The sequence below is a fragment of the Eubalaena glacialis genome, chromosome 2, assembly GCF_028564815.1.
Source record: "Eubalaena glacialis isolate mEubGla1 chromosome 2, mEubGla1.1.hap2.+ XY, whole genome shotgun sequence".
In the NCBI taxonomy this organism is placed as follows: Eukaryota; Metazoa; Chordata; class Mammalia; order Artiodactyla; family Balaenidae; genus Eubalaena; species Eubalaena glacialis.
In genome coordinates, this window is record NC_083717.1 from 37,142,222 (window position 1) to 37,164,553 (window position 22,332).

Genomic DNA, 22,332 nt, shown 5'->3' on the forward strand with positions numbered 1-22,332 from the left:
AAACAAATTTATGTCTTACTTTCTGTTCTTTGTACATCTTTATTTCCCTTGCCTTGTTGCAATGGCTAGGACTGCCAATAAAATGTTGGATAAAAGGAGTCCGAATGGGTACCCTTTTGCCTTGTTTCCAATCTTAAAGAAAATGTATTTAATATTTCCTTCTAAAGTTTATATGGAAAGGTGAAGGACCTTGTATAAACAAAGCAAATTTGAAAAAGTTGAACAGTTTATACTATTTGGCTTCAGAAGTTAACAATAATCAAGTCAGTGTGGTATTGGCATAAAGATAACAAATACACGGATGGAATAGAATAGAATGGGTACCCTTCCCTTGTTTCCAATCTTAAGAAAAATGTATTTAATATTTCACCATTAAATACAATGATAGCTATAAGTTTTTGTAGATACCCTTTTAAAAATAAGTTCTATTCCCTGTTTGCTAAAATTTTTTTACGATGAATGGATGCTGAATTTTGTCAAATGCTTTTTCTCCATCTACTGAAATAATCATATGGTTTTTCTCCTTTAATTAGTATCGTGAATTATAATAATTGATTTTTCTGATATTAAACCAACCTTGCATTTTGGGGGATAACTCTATTTAGTGATATATTAACGCTCTTTATATACTGTTCAATTAAGTACCTCTGCATCTATGTTCATGAGGATTATGAACTGCCTGGTACTGTCTTTGTCAGATTACATATCAGGATAATAATGGCTTCATAAAATGAGTTGAAAAGTGTTCTCACCTCTATTTTCTCATATAATTTGTAAGACTAGCATTATTTCTTAAGTGTTTGATAGACTTCTTCAATGAAACCATTTAGAGTTTTCTTTGTGAAAAAAATCTTTAAATAAAACATTTTGACAGAATTTCTTTACTGCGGGGCTTCTAAGGTTATTGCTTAATCCTGTGTGTTTTGGTAAATTATAATTTTCAAGGAATTCATCCATTTCATTTGTCAAATTTATTCTTGTCAATTTGACAAGAATTTGTTATTTCTTGTCATTGTCAAATGACAATACTTTCATTCCTGATACTGGTAATTTGCATTCCCTCTTTCCTCTTGATTATTCCAGCTAGGTATTCACCAATTTTGTTAATTCTGTCAAAGAATCAACTTTTGGCTTTGTAATTTTTTATTTTTTAAATTATTAATTTTTATTTTATATTGGAATATAGTTGATTTACAATGTTGTGTTAGTTTCAGGTATATAGCAAAGTGATTCAGTTATACATATACATATGTCCATTCTTTTTCAGATTCTTTTCCCATATAGGTTATTATAGAATATTGAGTAGAGTTCCCTGTGTTATATACAGGTCCTTGTTGATTATCTATTTTATATATAGTAGTGTGTATCTGTTAATCCCAAACTCCTAATTTATCCCTCCCCACCATGTTTCCCCTTTGGTAACCACAGGTTTGTTTTTGAAGTCTGTGAGTCTGTTTCTGTTTTGTAAATAAGTTCATTTTTATCATTTTTTTTAGATTCCACATAGAAGTGATATCATATGATATTTGTCTTTCTCTGAGTTACTTCACTTAGTATGATAACCTCTAGGTCCATCCATGTTACTGCAAATGGCATTATTTCATTCTTTTTTTTTTAATTGCTGAGTAATATTCCACTGTATATATGTGCCACATTTTCTTTATCCATTTCTTTATCCATTCCTCTGTTGATGGACATTTAGGTTGCTTCCATGTCTTGGCTATTGTAAATAGTGCTGCAAGGAACACTAGGGTGCACGTATCCTTTCAGATTATGGTTTTCTTCAGCTATATGCCCAGGAGTGGGATTTCGGGATCATGTGGTAGTTCTAGCTTTAGCTTTTTAAGGAACCTCCATACTGTTCTCCATGGTGGTTGTAACAATTTACATTCCCACCAACAGTGCAGGAGGGTTCCCTTTTCTCCACACCCTCTCCAGCATTTATTGTTTGTAGACTTCTTTTTTTTAATATAAATTTATTTTATTTATTTTTGGCTGAGTTGGGTCTTCATTGCTGCATGTGGGCTTCTTATTGCAGTGGCTTCTCTTGTTGCAGAGCATGGGCTCTAGGTGCACGGGCTTCAGTAGTTGTGGCTCACGGGCTTTAGAGCGCAGGCTCAGTAGCTGTGGCGCACGGGCTAAGTTGCTCCGCAGTATGTGGGATATTCCTGGACCAGGGCTCAAACCCGTGTCCCCTGCACTGGCAGGCAGATTCCTAACAACTGCGCCACCAGGGAAACCCGTGTTTGTAGACTTTTTGACGATGGCCATTCTGACTGGTGCGAGGTAGTACCGCATGGTAGTTCTGATTTGCATTTCTCTAACAACTAGTGATGATGAGCATCTTTTCATGTCCTTTTTGGCCATCTGTATGTCTTCTTTGGAGAAATGTCTATTTAGATCTGCCTATTTTTTGATTGGGTTGTTTGTTTTTTTGATATAGAGCTGCATGAGCTGTTTGTATATTTTGGAGATTAATCCCTTGTCAGTTGCTTTGTTTGCAAAAATTTTCTCTGATTCTGTGGGTTGTCTTTTCGTTTTGTTTATGGATTCCTTTGCTGTGCAAAAGCTTTTAAGTTTAATTAGATCCCATTTGCTTATTTTTGTTTTTATTTTCATTACTCTAGGAGGTGGATCGAAAAAGATATTGCTGCAATTTATGTCAAAGAGTGTTCTGCCTATGTTTTCCTCTAAGAGTTTTATAGTATCTGGTCTTACATTTAGGTCTTTAATCCATTTTGAGTTTATTTTTGTGTATGGGGTTAAAGAATGTTTTAATTTCATTCTTTTACAGGTAGCTGTCCAGTTTTCACAGCACCACTTATTGAAGAGACTGTCTTTTCTTCATTGTATATTCTTGCCTCCTTTGTTGTAGATTAAGGACCATAGGTGCGTGGGTTTATTTCTGGGCTTTTTATCCTGTTCCATTGATCTATATTTCTATTTCTGTGCCAGAACCATAATGCTTTGATGACTGTAGGTTTGTAATATAGTCTGATGTCAGGGAGCCTGATTCCTCCAGCTCCCTTTTTCCTTCTCAGGATTGCTTTGTCTATTCAGGGTCTTTTGTGTTTCCATACAGATTTCAAAATTTTTTGTTCTAGTTCTGTGAAAAATGCCACTGGTAATTTGATACAGATTACAGTGAATCTATAGATTGCCTTGGGCAGTATAGTCATTTTGACAATATTGATTCTTCCAATCCAAGAACATGGTATATCTATCCATCTGTTTGTGTCACCTTTGATTTCTTTCATCAGTGTCTTATAGTTTTCGGAGTACATACAGGTCTTTTACCCCCCCCTTAGGTAGGTTTATTCCTAGGTATTTTATTCTTTCTGTTGCAATGGTGAATGGGATTGTTTCCTTAATTTCTCTTTCTGATCTTTTGTTGTTAGTGTATAGGAATGCAAGAGATTTCTGTGTGTTAATTTTGTATCCTGCAATTTTACCGAGTTCATTGATGAGCCCTAGTAGTTTACTGGTAGCATCTTCAGGATTTTCTATGTATAGTAACATGTCATTTGCAAACAGTGACAGTTTTACTTCTTCTTTTCCAATTTGGATTCTTTTCATTTCTTTTTCTTCTCTGATTGCTGTGGCTAGGACTTCCAAAACTACCTTGAATAAAAGTGGCAAGAGTGCACATCGTTGTCTTGTTCCTGATCTGAGAGGAAATGCTTTCAGCTTTTCACCATTCAGTATGGTGTTAGCTGTGGGTTTGTCATACATGGCCTTTATTATGTTGCAGTAGGTTCCCTCTTTGCCCACTTTCTGGAGACTTATTTATCATAAATGGGTGTTGAATTTTCTCAGAAGCTTTTACTGCCATCTATTGAGATGATCACATGGTTTTTATTCCTCAACTTGTTAATGTGGTGTATCACACTGATTGATTTGCAGATATTGAAGAATCCTTGCATCCCCAGGATAAAACCCACTTGATCATAGTGTATCATCCTTTTAATGTATTGTTGGATTCGGTTTGCTAGTATTTTGTTGAGGATTTTTGCATGTATGTTCATCAGTGATATTGGTCTGTAATTTCCTTTTTTTGTGGTATCTTTGTCTGGTTTCGGTATCAGGGTAATGGTGGCCTCATAGAATGAGTTTGGGAGTGTTCCTTCCTCTGCAATGTTTTGGAATAGTTTCAGAAGGATAGGTGTTAACTCTCATCTAAATGTTTGATAGAATTCGCCTGTGAAGCCATCTGGTCCTGGACTTTTGTTTGTTGGGAGTTTTTTAATCACAGTTTCAATTTCAGTACTTGTGATTGCTCTGTTCATATTTTCTATTTCTTCCTGGTTCAGTCTTGGAAGGTTGTACCTTTCTAAGCATTTGTCCATTTCTTCTAGGTTGTCCAGTTTATTGGCATATGATTGCCTGTAGTAGTCTCTTATGATCCTTTGTATTTCTGTGTCATCAGTTGTAACTTCTCCTTTTTCATTTCTAATTTTATCAATTTGAGCCCTCTCCCTTTTTTTCTTGATGAGTTTTGTCAAGAAAAAGGTTTATCAATTTTGTTTATCTTTTCACAGAACCAGCTTTTAGTGTCATTGATTTTTTTCTGTTTTCTTCGTTTCTATTTCATTTATTTCTGCTCTGATCTTTGTGATTTCTTTCCCTCTACTAACTTTGGGTTTTGTTTGTTCTTCTTTCTCTAGTTGCTTTAGGTGTAAGGTTAGGTTGTTTACTTGAGATTTTTTTCTTGTTTCCTGAGGTAAGATTGTATAGCTATAAAATTCCCTCTTAGAACTTCTTTAGCTATGTCCCATAGGTTTTGGATTGTCATGCTTTCGTTTTCATTTGTCTCTAGGTATTTTTTGATTTCCTCTTTGATCTCATCAGTGATCCATTGGTTGTTTAGTAACATATTGTTTGGCCTCCACGTGTTTGTGTTCTTTAGTTTTTATTTCTTGTAGTTGATTTCTAATCTTATAGCCTTGTGGTCGGAAAAGATGCTTGATATGATTTCAGTTTTCTTAAATTTACTGAGGCTTGCTCTATAGCCCAGCATGTGATCTATCCTGGAAAATTTCCATGTGCACTTGAGAAGAATGGGTATTCTGCTGCTTTTGGATGGAATGCTCTATAAATATCGATTAAGTCCATCTGCTCTAATATGTCATTTAAGGCCTGTGTTTCCTTACTGATTTTCTGTCTGGATAATCTGTCCAGTGATGTAAGTGGGGTGTTAAAGTCCCTCACTATTATTGTGTTACTGTCGATTTCTCCTTTTATGGCTGTTAGCAATTTGCCTTATATATTGAAGTGCTCCTATGTTGGGTGCATATATATTTACAAGTATTATATCTTCTTCTTGGATTGATCCCTTGAGCATTTTGTAGTGTCCTTCTTTGTCTCTTATAACAGTCTTTAAAGTCTATTTTGTCTGATATGAGTATTGCTACTCCAGCTTTCTTTTGATTTCCATTTGCATAGAATACCTTTTTCCATCTCCTCACTTTCCAGTCTGTATGTGTCCCTAGATCTGAAGTGGGTCTCTTGTAGATAGCATATATAGGGGTCTTGTTTCTGTAACCATTCAGCCAGTCTATGTCTTTTGGTTGGAGCATTTAATCCATTTACATTTAAGGTAATTATCGATATGTATGTTAACTGTTTTAGATTTGTTTTCGTAGGTCTTTTTTCTTCCCTACCTCTTTTGTTCTCTTGTGATTTGATGGCCATCTTTAGTATTGTGTTTGGATTGCTTTTTCTTTTTTGTTTATCTATCTATGGTAGTTTTTTGGTTTGCGGTTACCATGATGTTTTGATATAGCCATCTATATATATATACAAGATTGTTTTAAGTTGCTGGTCTCTTAATTTCAAATGGATTTCCAATATCCTGTGTTTGTACTCTCCTCAAAGCCTCTTTGCTGGTTTTGATATCATATTTGTGTGTGGATGATTCCCTACCTTTACTGTATGTTTGCCTTTATTGGTGAGCTCTCCCATTTGTAATTTTCTTGTTTCTAGTTGTGACTTTTTCTTTTCCACATAGAGAAGTTCCTTTAGCATTTGTTGTAAAGCTGGTTTGGTGGTACTGAATTCTCTTAGCTTTTGCTTGTCTGTAAAGCTTTTGATTTCTCCATCAAATCTGAATGAGAGCATTGCTGGGTAGAGTATTCTTGGTTGTAGGTTTTTCCCTTTCATCACTTTAAATATATCTTGCCCCTCTCTTCTGGCCTGCAGAATTTCTGCTGAAAAATTGGGGATTCCCTTGTATGCTATTTGTTGCTTTTCTCTTTCTTTAATTTTTGTCAATTTTATTAATATGTGTCTCAGTGTGTTCCTCCTTGGGTTTATCCTGTATGGGACTCTGTGCGCTTCCTGGACTTGAGTGAGTGTTTCCTTTCCTGTGTTACGGAAGTTTTTGGTTATTATCTCTTCAAATATTTTCTCAGGCCCTTTCTCTCTCTTCTCCTTCTGGGACCCCTATAATGTGAATTTTGGTGCATTTAATGTTGTCCCAGAGGTCTCTGAGATTGTCTTCATTTCTTTTCATTGTTTCTTCTCTTTTCTGTTCCGCAGCAGTGATTTCCACCAACCTGTTTTCCAGCTCCCTTATTTGTTCTACTACCTCATTTATTCTGCTGTTGATTCCTTCTACTGTATTTTTCATTTCAGTTATTGTATTGTTCATCTCTGTTTGTTCTTTATATCTTCTAGCTCTTTGTTAAACATTTCTTGTATCTTCTCAGTCTGTGCCTCCATTCTTTTTCCATGATCTTGGATCATCTTTACTATTGTTATTCTGAATTCTTTTTCAGGCAGATTGCCTATCTCCGCTTCACTTAGTTGTTCTTCCAGGGTTTTATCTTGTTCCGTTGTCTCTGCCATCTCATTTTGTCTAACTTTCTGTGTTTGTGGGCTCCGTTCCTTGGGCTGCAGGGCTGTAGTTCTTCTTGCTTCTGGCGTCTGCCCCCTGGTGGGTGAAGTTGGTCCAGGGGCTTGTGCAGGTTTCTTCATGGGAGGGACTGGTGTCTGCCCACTTGTGGGTGGAGCTGGATCTTGTCCCTCTGATGGGCAGGGCCATGTCAAGGGGTGTGTCTAGAGGTGGATGTGAGCTCAGGACGACTTTAGGCAGCCTGTCTGTTGATGGCTGGGGCTGTGTTCCCACCCTGTTGGTAGTTTGGCCTGAGGCATCCCAGCACTGGATCCTGCAGGCTGTTGGGTGGGGCCAGGTCTCAGTGCCAAAATGGCGACCTCCAGGAGAGCTCACACCAAGGAATATCCCGTAGGGGCCTCTGCCGCCAGTGTCCTTGCCCTGGCAGTAGGCCACAGCTGACCCCCATCTCCTCAGGAGACCCTCCAAGACCCACAGGTAGGTCTGGCCCAAGCTCATATGGAGTCACTGCTTTGCCCTGGGTTCCAGTGGATGTGAAACCTTGTGTGTGCCCTCTGAGAGTGGAGTCTGTTTCCCCCAGTCCTGTGGAGCTCCTGCACTCAAGCCCCACTGGCCTTCAAAGTCAAATGTTCTGGGGGCTCCTCCTCCTGATGCCAGACCCCTAGGCTGGGGAGCCTGATGTGGGGTTTAGAACTCTCACTCCTGTTGGAGAGCCTCTACGATATATATTTTCCAGTTTGTGGGTCGCCCACCTGGTGGGTATGGGATTTGATTATATTGTGAAAGTGCCCCTCCTACCATCTCATTGTGGCTTTTTCTTTGTCTTTGGATGTAGAATATCTTTTTTGGTAGGTTCCAGTCTTTTTTTGTTGATGGTTGTTAAGCAGTCAGTTGTGATTTTTGTGTTTTCGTAAGAGAAGATGCGCTCAAGTCCTTCTACTCCACCATCTTGTCTCCTATAATTTTTTTCTACTGTCTGTTTTCTATTTCCTCATTTTTTGCTCTTACATTTATTATTTCTTTCTTACTTACTTTGGGTTTACTTTGTCTTCTTTTTCTAGTTTCTTAAAGAGAAATCTAAGTCATTAACTTTAGGGCTTTTTCTCTAATTATAAATGTCCCTCTAATCACTTTTAGCTGCATCCCACAATTTTAATATACTTTCATTAACATTTAATTCTATATATTTTCTAATTTCCTTTATCTGACCTATGGATATTTAGGAATGTGTTGTAAATTTCCAAATATTCAGTGTTTACCTAGATACCTTACTGTTACTGATTTCTGATTTAATTCCACTGTGGCTGGAGAACATATTCTGTATGATTTCAATTATTTTATCCTCTACAATGCAATGTTATAATTTGTGCTTAAAATAGTTCTATGTATTTAGAGAAATTAAAAGGAGGAAAAAATCTTTTATAGTTACCCAGCTGTTTACCATTTTTTAAAGTGTTTTGTCTTTTTATTTTTATTTAGTTATAATTGACATACAACACTATATTAGTTTCAGGTGTATGACATAATGATTCAATATTTGCATATATTGCAAAATGATCACCACAATAAACCTAGTTAACATCTGTCACCATATATAGTTACAGAATTTTTTTCTGGTAATAACTTTTAACATCTACTCTCTTAGCAACCTTCAAATATGCAGTACTGTATTAACTACAGTTGCCATGTTGTACATTATAACCCCATGACTTATTTACTTTATAACTAGGAGTTTGTACCTTTTGACTCCCTTCACCAATTTTGCACCCCAACTCACTCATCTGGCAACCACCAATCTGTTCTCTGTAAGATTCCACATATAAGTAAGATCATATGGTATTTGTCTTTTTCGCTTAGCATAAACCCCTTAAGGTCCATGGCAAGAGTTCATTCTTTTTTAACAGCTAAATAATATTGCATGCGTGTGTGTGTGTGTGTGTATATATATATATATATATACACACACACACACACACACACACATATACACACACACACACAACACACATACACCCACATCTTCTTACCCACTGACCCATCAGTAGATGTTTAGGTTGTTTCCAACTTGGCTATTGTAAATAATGCTGCAATGAACATGGGGGTGTGTACAGCTTTTGGGGTCAGTGTTTTTGTTTTCTTTGGATAAATACCCAGAAGTAGAATTGCTGGATTATAGGGTAGTTCTATTTTTAATTTTTTGAGGAACCTCCATACCAGCGGCACCAATTTACATTCCCACCAACAATGCACAAGGGCTCTCTTTTCTCCATATCCTTGACAACACTTGTTATTTCTTATCTTTTTGATAATAGCCATTCTAACAGATATGAGGTGATATTTCATTGTGGTTTTGCTAGTTACCGTTTTTGGTGCTTTTCATTCCTTCCTAAAGATCCAAGTTTATATCCAGTATCATTTCCTTTCAGCCTTAAGAACTTCCTTTAGCATTTCTTATATTGCAGGTTTACTGGTGATGAATTCTGTTATCTTTTCCTTGTCTGACAATGTGTTTCTTTTGCCTTCATTCTTGAAGGATATTTTCATTGGATACAGAATTCTAGGGTGACAGTTTTCTCCTAACAGCATTTTAAAGATGTTGTTCCACAGTGTCTTCTGGCCTTCACAGTTTCTGACATGAATTTATAAAAGATGAGAATCACTGTTCTCTTTATAAGTAATCTATCATTTTTCTCTGGGTGGTTTCAAAATTTTTTCTGTATCTTTGGCTTGTAGCTGCTTAACTATGACATGCCTGGGCATGGGTTAGGATTTGTTGGGTTTCTTAAATCTGTATGTATGTATCTTTCACTAAATTTGGAAAAATTTTAGCCACTATATTTTCTAATTTTTTTTCTGCCTCATAAGAAATTTTTCCTACCCAGAGAAACTATGAAGGGCAGACAACAGTGTAATTAACATCTTTAAAGTACTATTAGGAGAAAATGTCAAATATCCAGTGAAAATATCTGGCAAGAATGAAGGCAAAATAAAATACATTTTCAGACAAGGGAAAACTAATAGAATTATAACCAGTAAGCCTGTAATACAGGCTATGTTCTTCAAGGACAGACTTTCATTTAGAACTCTACTTCCTAGTTTTTAAGTCCATTACTTCTTATGGTCCTTATGGTGTTTCTCTCTCTTGTACTTAAGGAATTAAGAAGCTGCATCTTACCTGAGAAAAATATTCTTCTGAGATACGTGCGGCCCACTCAATGCACTGCTCCAGGGGTCGGCAGGGATTGGACACATCAGCACACTTAATCAGCATTCGTTTGATCAAACTGCGGTTGTCTGGAGTTCTGAGCATAGTGATTATGGCTTCTTGATTTTTATCAGTTTCCTAAAACATAAGTGGAATTCAAAGCAATCAAAATGGGTCCCCAGGTACCAAGCTGTTTTACTCCTGTGGTCCCACTGTAACCACAATAAGGCACTGCCCAGGATCTAGAAGTTAGGATCTCACAAAACAGTGCTGAGGATACTCTGCGGATTGAGCTTGGCCCCTTACTCTACAAACGGGAAAACCAAGGCCTAGTAAGATTCCAGCAGGACACAGAAGTAGAGGGTAGCGCTGGAGGTTGGCATATCTGCCTTTCCTCTTCTTTTTGGCTCTTCCTCTCACTCTATTTCTCACAGTTACCTTTTCTTTCTGTTCTATCATGCTCCCTTGGTAAGCACTCAAAGACTGGCTTTATCTTTTATTATATTCACTAAAAAACAGAGTGAACTGAAAAATAAAAGATTTCTCCGCCCTCATAACAAAGCATCTTGTAGTCTACCAGGGGCTCTGCTTCTCACACGCCAATCTCCAATCACCTAGCTTTGTGAGAGGTATGATCTTGGGAACTAGCTGTCCATGTACCAAGACTGTGTCAGATATAGTGATACTTCCTAAACACTGCCCTAACATTTTATGGTGTACAGAGGACTTAGTCATTCTCTTTTGGTCTGCACTCACAAAAAGGTCCTGTGGTAGGCATGAAAATCAGTATTATTTACTATTACATCTTACAGATGAGAACACTGGGACTCTGAGAGGTGAAGAAACTTATCCAAAGCTACCCAGCTGAGCCAGGATAAGAACATAAGTTCTACCTTTAGTCCTGGATTCTGTCTATTCACAGTACCACATGCTATCTGATTCACAAGGAGCCCCTCTGGATATGGAATCTCAATCCATGGTGTGAGGGACTCTCTGCTTATTGGCCCCCTGAAGCAAATTCAGATTGGAAGAGGGAGTACTGGGGCAAAGAACATGGTAAAAGACATGAGCAAGCATCTCCTCATTCTGATTCTGTGCCCATCAGGCAACTTTCCAAAGGAGTCAGTCATGTGATTTCTGTGAGTAGTCACAGTAGTCTAAGAAGGCCTGATGATCCTATCTCAGTGGGGACAGATCTACCATCAAGATGGGTAGGAGGCATCCTCAGCCTAGGCTGCCTAGTCACCTGAAGAGTGCCAGAGTGGACAGTGGGAGTGTCCTCAGTAGTTCTCCTTGTTTCCCACTGCCAACCAGGTTTGTGCTGACCCTTCTCTCTTCAGGTGTGTGACTACAGTACTGCCAGCTGGAAACTATTTTCTTTCATGATACTTTGTCCCTGCTCTGACCCACTGGATACTCATTTCCAGTCTCTCAGAAGTAACTCCAAGTACCAACAACAGAGATGAGAAACGTGACTGTCAAGTGGAATGGAAGACTCAGCTAAGTCTGGGAACTTTCCAGAATAGATGGAGGAAACCAAGTCTACGAGGTATGTAGAAAGACTTCTTTCTGTGGGAATGGGGTCAGCCAGGAGCAGTAGCCCAGGCAATAACCGGCCCTCTCCAGGATGGCAGGGCATGAGTCAATAAAAGAGGCTGGTGTGGGTGCCTCTGCTCTGCAAGTCCTTGGAAAGGGAGTGAAGTCAAAGGCAGACTGACAAACTGGAGAACAGGGAAGGGTGAAGGGAGCAGAGTTCTCAACAGGTTTCAAATCAGGTGAAACAGGAACAAGTGTGAAGGGTAATAAGCTAGAAAGCCAGGGATAGTCAAAAGCCATGGCCTAACAAATGAGTTGCAGAAGTAGAGTTAGAATTCAAGGAGCTGTCATCCTAGCCTGAGGATAAGTCATCCCTGTGCGTGGTGACAGGCGCTGGGGAGGAGGACTGTGGAAAAGGCTGTGAGCTGGTGCCGAGATGTTCAGTGCACATGGGGTAGGTGGTAGGGCAGGCACGTGGGCCTCAGAGGAGGGTTCATGAGAAGAGCATGTTCTCTAGGTGCTGCTCTCACCACGAATCTAGTATAACAGATACCATTTATTAAGTGCCTACCTTGTGCCATGCCCATCAGTCCTATGCCTTGAGGTCTATTATGCCCATTCTACAGACAAGGAAATGGTGAAGGAGAACTAGGATGAGAACTCAGATTGGTCTGCTTCCTCAGCTGTGGTCTCCTGCCTGGGGAAAGGTTTAATGTTCTCCTTGCCAGGAAGTTGTTCTGGACTCCATGCCTCAAATCCAAAAATGAGGAGCAACGATAATGTCACCCTTGTGGTCCAAATACAGAATCCTTCCCAACCCCACCCTCCCCTGACACAGACCAACAGAGGACAGCTGCTGCTACCACAGAATATGCACAGCAGGGCGTGGCTGGTGAGAGACCTCATGGGCTCCAACTGACCCCAAAATGCTCAAGAAGAGGGGAAGGGGGCAATTGTTGAGAAAGGGCGCAGGAATGGGCCACCCATCTAAAGGTAGTTTATCTAAAACCTGACCCTCCCTTCAGAGTTTTCATATCTATTTTTGTATATCCTATTTTTTTTTCCTGCCAAGTTTTTGTACTTTAACTTTTTAACCAATGGAAATTAAATTCAGTGAGCCCAATGGGGGTAATGTTAACACTCGTGATATCCTAGGCCCATGCTTCCCCACAACACATAGGAATAAGGGCCCCAAACACAGGCTCCCTTTGCAATCAGCTCGCTTACCCCATCTTCCTCTAATGCTGCCAAGGGCTTGTTGATGCTGTTGACAAATTTGTTGACGTGCTCAAAGTGCTTTGTCATTTCTGTGGCTAAGACCATGTCGATAATACTCTGGCGCAGCGTCCGGTAGTCATTCCTGTTTCAGACAACAAATGAGAGAGGCTGCTGCCGATTACGGATCCAGACCAGACAGATGCTCCTGAAAACAACCTATTATCTAGGACACATGTCCACTGTGGCTAAAATTCTAATGCACTGGAAGTCAGTGGCAGGGCATACTTTAAAAGAATGTGGAAGTTAAAGGTTTTACTGCCTAGATTGCTGTTAGCAAGGGGAACCTAAACAGAAGTTAAAATCAGAAGCTTATGGGTAAGACTATAGACACAATGTTCATGGTGTTGTCGTTCTGAAGTAAAAAGCACATAGTTCTTAAGATAAAAAATGATGGAATGCAGGAGGGGTGACCAAAGCCAGCTCTCTGAATGAAGACGGAGGTCTGGGTTATGAAGAATGTACCCTACACAGAGGAACCTTGAGACCCAATAATTTTAGTGCCCAGAAACGCAGAGGGCAGACCTTCTGAAAGCTGAGAGAATCACAGGGCATACTTGATACCTCTTCCTCCAGCCTTTGTTTTTATTTAATTACTTTAAAATTTTTATTTTTTGAGGATGGAAATGATATAATTAAAAATTCAAAAGGTACAAAGAGTATAAACTGCAATCTCCATTCAGCCCCAGCTACCCTGTTCTCTTCCCTGGAGACAACCAAAGTTATCAGGGTCTTGTGAATTTTTCCAGAGATAACTGATGTATATACAGGCAACTATGAATAAAACCAACTTTAAGTCCACATATGAAATTCTAAAACATGGCAAAAGGGAGTTTTTTTAAAAATCCCTTAAAAGTTTAAAAGTCTTCCTTAAAAATCCAAATTGGTAAGTGTTCCTCATGACAGATCACTTTTTCCACCTAACAGTTATCAGGCCCCACACTAGACACTGAGGGCACAGTAAGGAAGTGAAGACATATGACACTGTGATCTTACAGCCCTTAAGAGTCAAACCAGAATCAGGCAAACGAAGGAACTTGGGACTGAATAATTAATGTGAGGGGTCAGGGAAGGCTTCCGCAAAGAAGTGACGTGTGAACAGAGACAATGACGAGACGTCTGCTGGGCAGAGTGGAGTCCTCCAGGCAGAGATGTAAGGTGACAGCTTCTCTGGGTCTCTTGAGGTGTCAGCCTTATACTTTGTCGTCTTGGAATGTCAAGACACAAAGGAACTGAACCTTGAAAACATCGTGCTAAGTGAAAGAAACCAGACACAAAAGACACATATTGGGGATGCTTCCATTTATATGAAATGTGCAGAACTGGCAAATCTATGGAGAGGGAAAGTAGACCTAGAGCTGTGGGAGTTGAGGGGGGAATGGGGAGAGACTGCTAATGAGCTCAAGGTTCTTTGGCAGGGTGATGGAAATGTTCTAAATTTCGATTGTAGTGATGGTCACACAACTCTGAATATACGAAAAACCACTGTACACTTTAAACGGGTGAACTGTGGAGTACATGAATTATATCTTAATAAAATTGTTTTTAAAAAAAAGAGAGAGGAAACATACTTCCCAACTCGTTGTTCTTACCTCTCCATGTTTTTAAAGATGTTGCATTTATCATCACCAGTGGTCAGCTGGAAGGCCAAGGCCGCGTGGTGTCTCTCGAGCACAGCAGTGTCGTTATACAGAATGGCCAGCTCGCTCCCAGCATTGCACAGGAAGGAGTTGGTTCTCCCGGGGTGGTCCAGGTCATGGACAGTGGCTGCAATGAGGGTAGTGACCTCATCAAGTGGATCTAAAGTTTGCTGAAAACAAGAGATCATTTAAAAATTGGGGCATGGCATTGAAAGCAAGGTAGCCTTCTGGGTAGTTTTATTTCTGCCCTATTACTTTAAGGTAAGGATATTTCGGATTTCTGAGAAAAGCATAATGTTGAGCAAACCCAGTTTTCCTATCTCCACTCAGAAACAGTTTCATCTTTGCATGTTTATTAGGAAACATTATCTGATTCTCAGTCTCACACAAGTTAAGGACTTACCAAGACACAGGGTGTCCTCAACAGATAGGAGTCACCTCCTCAGAAAGTCTGTCTCTAGACCCATCACAAAAAAAGGCCCTTAGTCTGAGATATTGACTTAGACCAACATAAACTAGTATTACTGAATAAAAGAGAGAAATAATTTTTTAAGTTATGCATCACTTACATTAACTGGGGATTGGCACCCCCCTTCTGGTGCTATCTTTGTCAGGTTGATTTCAGGGTTTTGTGAGTTTGTAAAATGATCTGGACGTTTTCCATCTTTTTCAAGACTTTGAAACGGTTTATGTAACATGGAAAAATTCCTTAAAGGGCTAAAGAACTCACCTGTCCATCTGAGTCAGGAGCCAGGTTTTGAAGAAATTAGTTGACAGTTTAAAAACAACTCCCATGGTACTGACCTCTCTTTTGGTTTTCTACTTCCAGCATTAATTTGATTTAAAACTTTAAGTACAGAAGTGTATGGTACTTTCTTCTATTAATCTCCATTTCAAATGCGTGTATTTCTGTTTACTGTGTTTTTGATTAGTTTGGCTAGAACTTAATTCTCTTGGTTGTTTCAAAGAATCATTCTGGATTATCACTTTGCTCTTCCCATTTTACAGGTTTTGATACATAGGTTTCTCATTTTGTTGTTTTCTAAACTGTTATTTTTGGCTTTATTTCCTTATTTATCCCTAAATTGTTTGAAATATTTTCTCATGTGTAGTGACTGACATTTTTTATTTAACTTTTAGTTATTAAATTCTAGTTTTTGTTGTGGTTAGAAAATACAGACTATGAAATTTTGAAGTTTATCAAGATAGTAATTGTGTCCTAGTATAAGATCATTTTTGGAAATATTCTACAAACACTTGAAAAGAAGGTGTGTATCTAATAAATCAGTCTTGTAAAATTTATCTAAATTGAAATTTAACAGTTTTATCTTTAAATGGGTGAATTTTATGATGTGAATTATATCAGTAAACGCTATTAAAAATCAGTAAGTTAGCTTTCTGAATATATATTTGTATGTTATCTATAGAGGAGTTCAAAATCAATAAATTACAGCAAAAGTTAGGTTGTCTTTATATGCTGAACCATACTGACACAGACATCTCTCCTCTGCCATTTGTCTTCATGCTTTATAAAAACAGCCCTCTCTCTGGACTCTTATTCTGCCTACAGTCTTAGTCATGACCTTTATTAAAACAACAACAACAACAACAAAACCCAAAAAACCAAACTAGAGGGAAAGAGAAAGCGCAAATGAGAGACCCAGCTCTGAGAAGATAGCATTTCAGGGTGAGGAGTGACTCAACATGTCCACGTGCTGGAATCACCCCCGCACGCTGCTCTCCTCCCTACAACTAACTAGTCCCAGGTACAGATGAGGAAGTGGGACCGGGATGCACTGGCCCTCACTCTGCTGACTGCCAGGGCTGGTCCTGGCCACCATGTGGCCTTCCTCAGATGCCAGGACATCAGGCAGTGATGCCTCGCGGTCTCATTCCTCACGAGGCCCTGTTTTCTTAGGTACAAAACCAGCAGTTTGATTCATCTGCTCTCAAGTATACAATACTTCTGAAAGTGAAATGGCCACGCACTAGAGCTCCCTGGACCCTCTGTGCCATTTTATGATGGATGCTGAAGGAAATAACACAAATACTTTGGCAAATCAGTGCAGGTCTAGTTGCTGCTTCGAAAATTTCCCCAATGAAATAATTTACAACGTGAAAAGGCTTTTCAACCAAGCACGTAAGGAAGCTTGGTTTGGGAGTGGGCAGTGAGCAACATTCCTTGAATGGAACCTTTCTCCTGTGACGCTCTCCTTACTGTGACCTACTCCCATCCCCCTATGGCCTCAAAGCTGGAGCTAAAGCTGCTAAATGGCCCCCAGGCAGACCCTGGGCCAGTTCTGAATGGCCACCAGTAGGCGCCAGTGGCCACTGCACCTGATGCTAGGAGCCTCGCCCTTCCTCCCCTGCGCTGACGTGATGGAGCAGGACGGGCACTGGGCTACTAAAGGAGCCTGCTGTCCAAATGGAGTGAACAGTACAATCAGGAGGGTGCCCAGGAGGCTGTGGGGATACAGAGGAGGGTGCCCCAGTCAGAGTTGGGGGCGGAGGGTAGTCCAGGGAGGGCTTCCTAGAGGAATGAAGGCTGGTATGGATTCCTGAAGGGCAGGGGGAGATGTGAGGGAAGCTGGCGCCAGCAAAGGGAACAGCACGTCAAGGGCAGGAGCATTGGAAACTAAAGTGGTTCAGCACAGCCCGAACATGGCCTGTGTGTTGCGAGCGGTGCACACCATCTGTGGGGTTTAAAGCTTAAATCCTGTGGGAGATGGGAGGCTGCTCCTGGGAGCCATATGGTCAGAGCGAGTTCCCTAGGAGGCCGGGTAGCCAGGAGTTCTTGTCTGGCACAGTCTAGACGACAAATGACGGGGCCCTCACCGGGACGGCGGCAGGGGTGTTGTGAGGAGAAGACGATTCTGAGAACACTTAGGGGCTGTAGTCAGCAAGGTCAGATGACCTACCAGGTGCTGGGGGCTGGACAAGAGGAGAGAACTGAAGATGGCCCCAGGCTTCTGACGTGGGTATCTGCTTGGATGATGGGACTCTGGGCCAGGCAGGTGACCCTGGGTGGGAGCAGTCCTGGGCAAAGATGATGAACTTGGTCTCAAACCCCGCTGACTCTGAGGGAGGCGGGGGCCCTAAAGGGGCCATATCCAACTTTGCCTGCGGAGTCAGAGTAAGACCCCTCAGAAAAACAGCCTTATTCTTCCACGGAATGGCTGGGGTCATGTCATGAATTCATTATCAACTCCCCAGAGCCACAGCGTGGCCTCCTGCCTGACTTCTCCTGTGGCCGCCCCCTTCCCGGGCCAGGCTGCACCCGTGCGGGGCCCTCCTGAGCAGTCACACTGCATAACAGCCCGCCCCACTGCTCCTGCCTGTTAAGCGCGGAGCACAAACACAGCTCACCTTTATCCTCTCTTTGCAGAGAAAATAGGCAGTGGCGTGAAGCACATCGGCAGAATGTGTAGAATTGTGGTAGGGGTTAGAAGCATGATAATTGGCTTCGATAATTTGCATCCACGATCTCAGCGTTGTCTCAGAGCATTTTAAGACTTCACAGACTCCAAAGCGAGCAAATATTTTGAGACCAAGATAAATCAAAGGCCTATAGAGAAAAACATCCACAGTGTTAAAACAAAGCAAAGAAACAGGCAAAGTGTTGGATCTATTCAGATCCAACAAGCAAACGCGAGCCAGACTTCAGAGAGTGTGCAGGGCAGCAAACTGGAGCTTGTGCAGGTGGCACATGGGTGGCACGCGGGTGGCGCTCTGTTGCCCTCTCTCCTGGTAGCCAATGCCAACCTTGGGTGGAGCCCAGCTCCAATTCTGGGAGCATTCACCTGGTGCTCCCCACTGGCTGGGGCGAGGTTTGTTCACCCTGCCCTTCCTGATGCAGACTCCGACTGACACCAGTGGAGTCTTCAAATCAACATGCTGCCAGGCTAAACCTGTTCCACCTTAAACCCTATCCTCTCCTTTGGACTTGCTGGACCTATGTCATTGGCCAGATGTCCTGTGTGGGAGAAAACAGCAGTTCCTGATGACAGCCTATGAGCCAGATGCTGTCACATGTCATGTGATGGTCTCGACAATCTGGAGGTGGGTGTTACAGTATGAGGAGGTTTCCCCAGAGAAGGTGATGAACTGGCCACCAAATCAGGCCCTTCCTTGAGAAGTCACCTTCATCCAGCATCTGGCCTTTGCTTGGAAGATCAAGAAACTTGGCTCTGCTGAGGCAGTATCCAGAGGTGGTCGGGCTCACAGGACTTGAACAGACCTGCCTTGTCCCAGTTCACACGAATACAACGTACCAATATGTAAACCAGGTACCCAAAGCTCTGTTTGCCATGGGAATATTCTTCTCCACAGTTCTTGGCTGTGTGGAGTACCTGGACGCAGAATGTTTTAGAAGGTTGACTCACTGTGAGCGTGAGCCAAGGGTAGGGGCTGGCTTGGGGACCGTCACCCAGACTGGGATGAGACCTGACGAGTTATCCCATGGCCAGCAGAGCACACCTCTCCTGCAATGGCCTTCTGTCTGCCAGGGTCCGGACCTCACCCTCCTGAAGGTTAACGCTGGCTGGCATCAGGCCTGGACACCCTTTCCTGTGTGCCAAGCCAACCACACGCCTTTGGTTGACCGTTCTTCTCCAGCAAGGCGCAAAATTGAAGGTAAAATCCCAATCCCACCCTACTCTCAGTGACCACATTCAGATCAGGATGACTGGAGTTTGGGGTGTCCCCATGCCTGTCACCAACACAGCAACCAAGATCTGGGGACAGCTCTTATCAATGTGTATGTCTGTGTATTTCTAATTTTTAGTTCTAGGCTCTGAGTGGGGCTCTTTGCTGCTATCTCAACATATCACTACCTGCAGGAGAAATTAATAACCATATTTTACAGAAAAAGGAACCTCTGCTATTTGGAGAGGTTACCTCACTTGCTCCATTCCGTGCTTGCTCTCTCTGCAGCAGTCACAAGCAGGCAGCCTCCCCTCGGCTTCGCACTGATCCCCTCGTTAAGGCCTAGGCCCTGGTGATCCAGGGCACCTGTCGCCCTGCTGCGCTTTCCTGAGCCTCCTCCCTGACCAGGGACTGGCTCTGTGCAGAAACCATACTCCTTGGGTGGCTTTCTCCACACCGGCCCTTGGAATCAAGCTCTCTGTCTGCCGAGCTCCACATGGACTCACCTTTTATGAGTGGCAGCCTCCAGTTCAAAAATATCAAAGTCCCAGGATTCCTCATTTTCCATGGCCTGAGTTATCTGTGATGGGATGTCGTGAAGGGAGGTGGGGGTGATTACACTGCTGGAAACCTGTTGAAGGTCTGCAAAGTGATGTGATTCGGAGAACAAAATTAATAGGCTTTACAGCATTCACTGTTCCTTAGGGAGAACAGTTCTGCTTCAGGGGACGATTGCTTTGTTTCTCATTTTTGATGATATACCAAAAAACTTCTTACTGATAAAAAGAATTACCTTAAAACTTTTATCTGAAAAATTTATTTTCATCACTTAAGGCGTGGCTATAATAGTATTAGTGGTCCAAAAAATTAAAAAGGAGAAACTTACTTTTTGTTGAAAGAACATACTCATTCCTGGATGGTCTTCGAAAAACATCCTGATAAAAATCAAGGAAACAAGAGAAAGGGAAGTCACAACTATTCTTTACTCCTTGAAAACCCCAGGACAGCGGGTCCCAGAGGACACTGCGGGCAGCCCTCTCCATCAATGCATGCCGAGGCTCCCCTGTGATCACCTCCGCGGCCAACCCCGAGCTCGGTCACTCACCCAGGAGCACACAGCCTGACGCTGGAAGGACCTGCTCAACTCGGGGGTAGGGGCATCACCAGGATGGCGAGCTCAGGAGATGCCCCAGAGCCCAGCGTCCTGCTGGTGCTCAGGACCAGATGACGCCCCTCTGCCCTAAACTCTTTCCCCCCATTTCCTGCCACCCTCCTCACGCTCGTGGACACCAGCCTTCCTCAGGAAAACTAGATTCTTCCCTGCTCTCTAAGCACCCTTGCTCCACCCCAAGCCCCTGAGCGGCCCCTCTCCTCAGCCCTGCGGTGCTTTCTCCCCACCCTGCCTCTCTTCACCCCTCACCCCCGGGCACTATCCCACCCCGCCCCTCATCCTTTCTCCCCACCCCCTCACCTACAGGCTGGAGGAGCCTCTGTTTCAGACAGACAAGACCACAACTAGACATCATCATCGCTGGGAACCCTCTACCCATCTGATTATTGCTTAAAACCTTATTTTTATGAAATCAAGTGACTTTAGAAAGCAGGAATTAGGAGGGGGGTGTGAATTTTTACTTCTGAATTTTGTCACCAAGACAAAAAAGGTGACAGATGGCAATGGAATGATCTGTTTTCCACAAAGTTGTTCTTCCCCTGTAAGGCCTCTATACTACATGGGGTGGAGGAGGCATCTAGACCCCTCAAGAGCCCATGGTATAAAGCCTCCTTCTAATGAAATGGTTCCAAGGCCTTCTTTCCCATGAAGTCACCAAATCTGTATAGGATGCTCTAGAGGGAAACCACACCCCATTCACTGGTGCCTCTTTTTTTTTTTTTTTTTTTGGGTTGGGTGGGGGGCACCCTGTGTGGCTTGTGGGAATCTTATTTCCTGGACCAGGGATCGAACCCGTGCCCTCTGCAATGGAAGCACGGAGTGCTACCCACTGGATCACCAGGGAAGTCCCCCTGGTGCCTCTTTAGACATATACAGTCATTCTGTTTTGTAATATGGTATGGAATATTTCATAAATTTTTCTTTTCTGCCCCAGTTTTCAAAATCTTAAAACTAGCTAGCTGTCTAGGATGTGCTCCTCCCTTCTCTGCTTCAAGCTGAGGTCCCCCTGGGCGGTAGGCAGCAGGTGGGTGATGGCTCGGCCAGAGGGCAGCAATGGAGGGTTTAGGCCTTGACTGAGCCACACACACAAAGAGCGCTGTGTAGGCCAGCACATAAACAAATAACCTCTGAGAAAACAAATGAGAACAGCAGGATCTAGCCAGCAGCCTGGTCAAATATACTTACAGACATTAAGCCCCCAACAAGGTCAATGGCATGAGGATCATCATCCTTAGCATCAAATTGTGGTGAATATAATTCAGTGGTTCTTAGAATTTCCAGCACACGATCTAAGGCTTCTGTCACAGGCATGGGACTGCTTTCCTGGGCAGCACTGATGATATTGATTGCCTATAATACGGAAAGAAAAAGACCTGAGTTTCATAATCTTAAAGACAATGGAAAAGCAATCCAGAGAGTCAGGCTGGCAGTAGGGCTCAACGCTAACTTAAGGCTAGTTAAAATGCTCATGTCACACATCCTCTCTCTTCAGACGAGGCAGCTCCATACAACTAGGAGAGCATCATTATTGTTGTGGATCCCTTGGTGGTTCTTCTTGCTGAAAACAATCAACCAGGAGAACAAGGGACTTCCATGCTCAATGGAGACCGACCACAAACTGTTTCACCTTGGTGATGGGCGCCTCGATCTTCATGGAATGTATCCGGGCCATGGAGGAGCGTCGTCTCTGGCTGGAAACTGTGGAGAGATCACGTGATACAGAAATCAGGGTGTGCACAGCCTTGGGTATCTGTCTCCCTTCCTGCCCCAGGCCCCACCCAGCGTGCTCAGCTGCACAATGAAGGGGTAGGACCAGAACTACCTGGTTGCTGAGCTTCCTTCCCATCCTAACAAGCCTGGGATTCCGGCATCACCAACTCTGCTTCCTTCAGTTCTAGGCACTAGGATGCACGTGCACCCACAGACTGAAATTCTGAGGTCACAGGCCAGAGAGAAAACAGAGGAAACAATCTAGCAAGTCAAGGCCAAAGAGTTAGCCTCTTTTTGT

General features: G+C 42.2%; 1 protein-coding gene across 4 annotated transcripts in view; it reads right to left on the minus strand.

The window, feature by feature from the left end:
* Positions 1 to 22,332, minus strand: part of PDE8A (phosphodiesterase 8A) — a 124,607-nt gene that overhangs the window by 32,068 nt on the left and 70,207 nt on the right. For all 4 annotated transcript variants that reach the window (XM_061179881.1, XM_061179880.1, XM_061179879.1 and 1 more), the window contains 8 exons: positions 21,952 to 22,022; positions 21,510 to 21,674; positions 20,040 to 20,088; positions 19,660 to 19,795; positions 17,876 to 18,074; positions 14,462 to 14,679; positions 12,822 to 12,954; positions 10,029 to 10,196 (listed from right to left, as the gene is read on the minus strand). In XM_061179881.1, the coding sequence (XP_061035864.1) occupies positions 10,029 to 10,196; positions 12,822 to 12,954; positions 14,462 to 14,679; positions 17,876 to 18,074; positions 19,660 to 19,795; positions 20,040 to 20,088; positions 21,510 to 21,674; positions 21,952 to 22,022 (1,139 nt within the window). The remainder of the gene's footprint in view (positions 1 to 10,028; positions 10,197 to 12,821; positions 12,955 to 14,461; positions 14,680 to 17,875; positions 18,075 to 19,659; positions 19,796 to 20,039; positions 20,089 to 21,509; positions 21,675 to 21,951; positions 22,023 to 22,332) is intronic.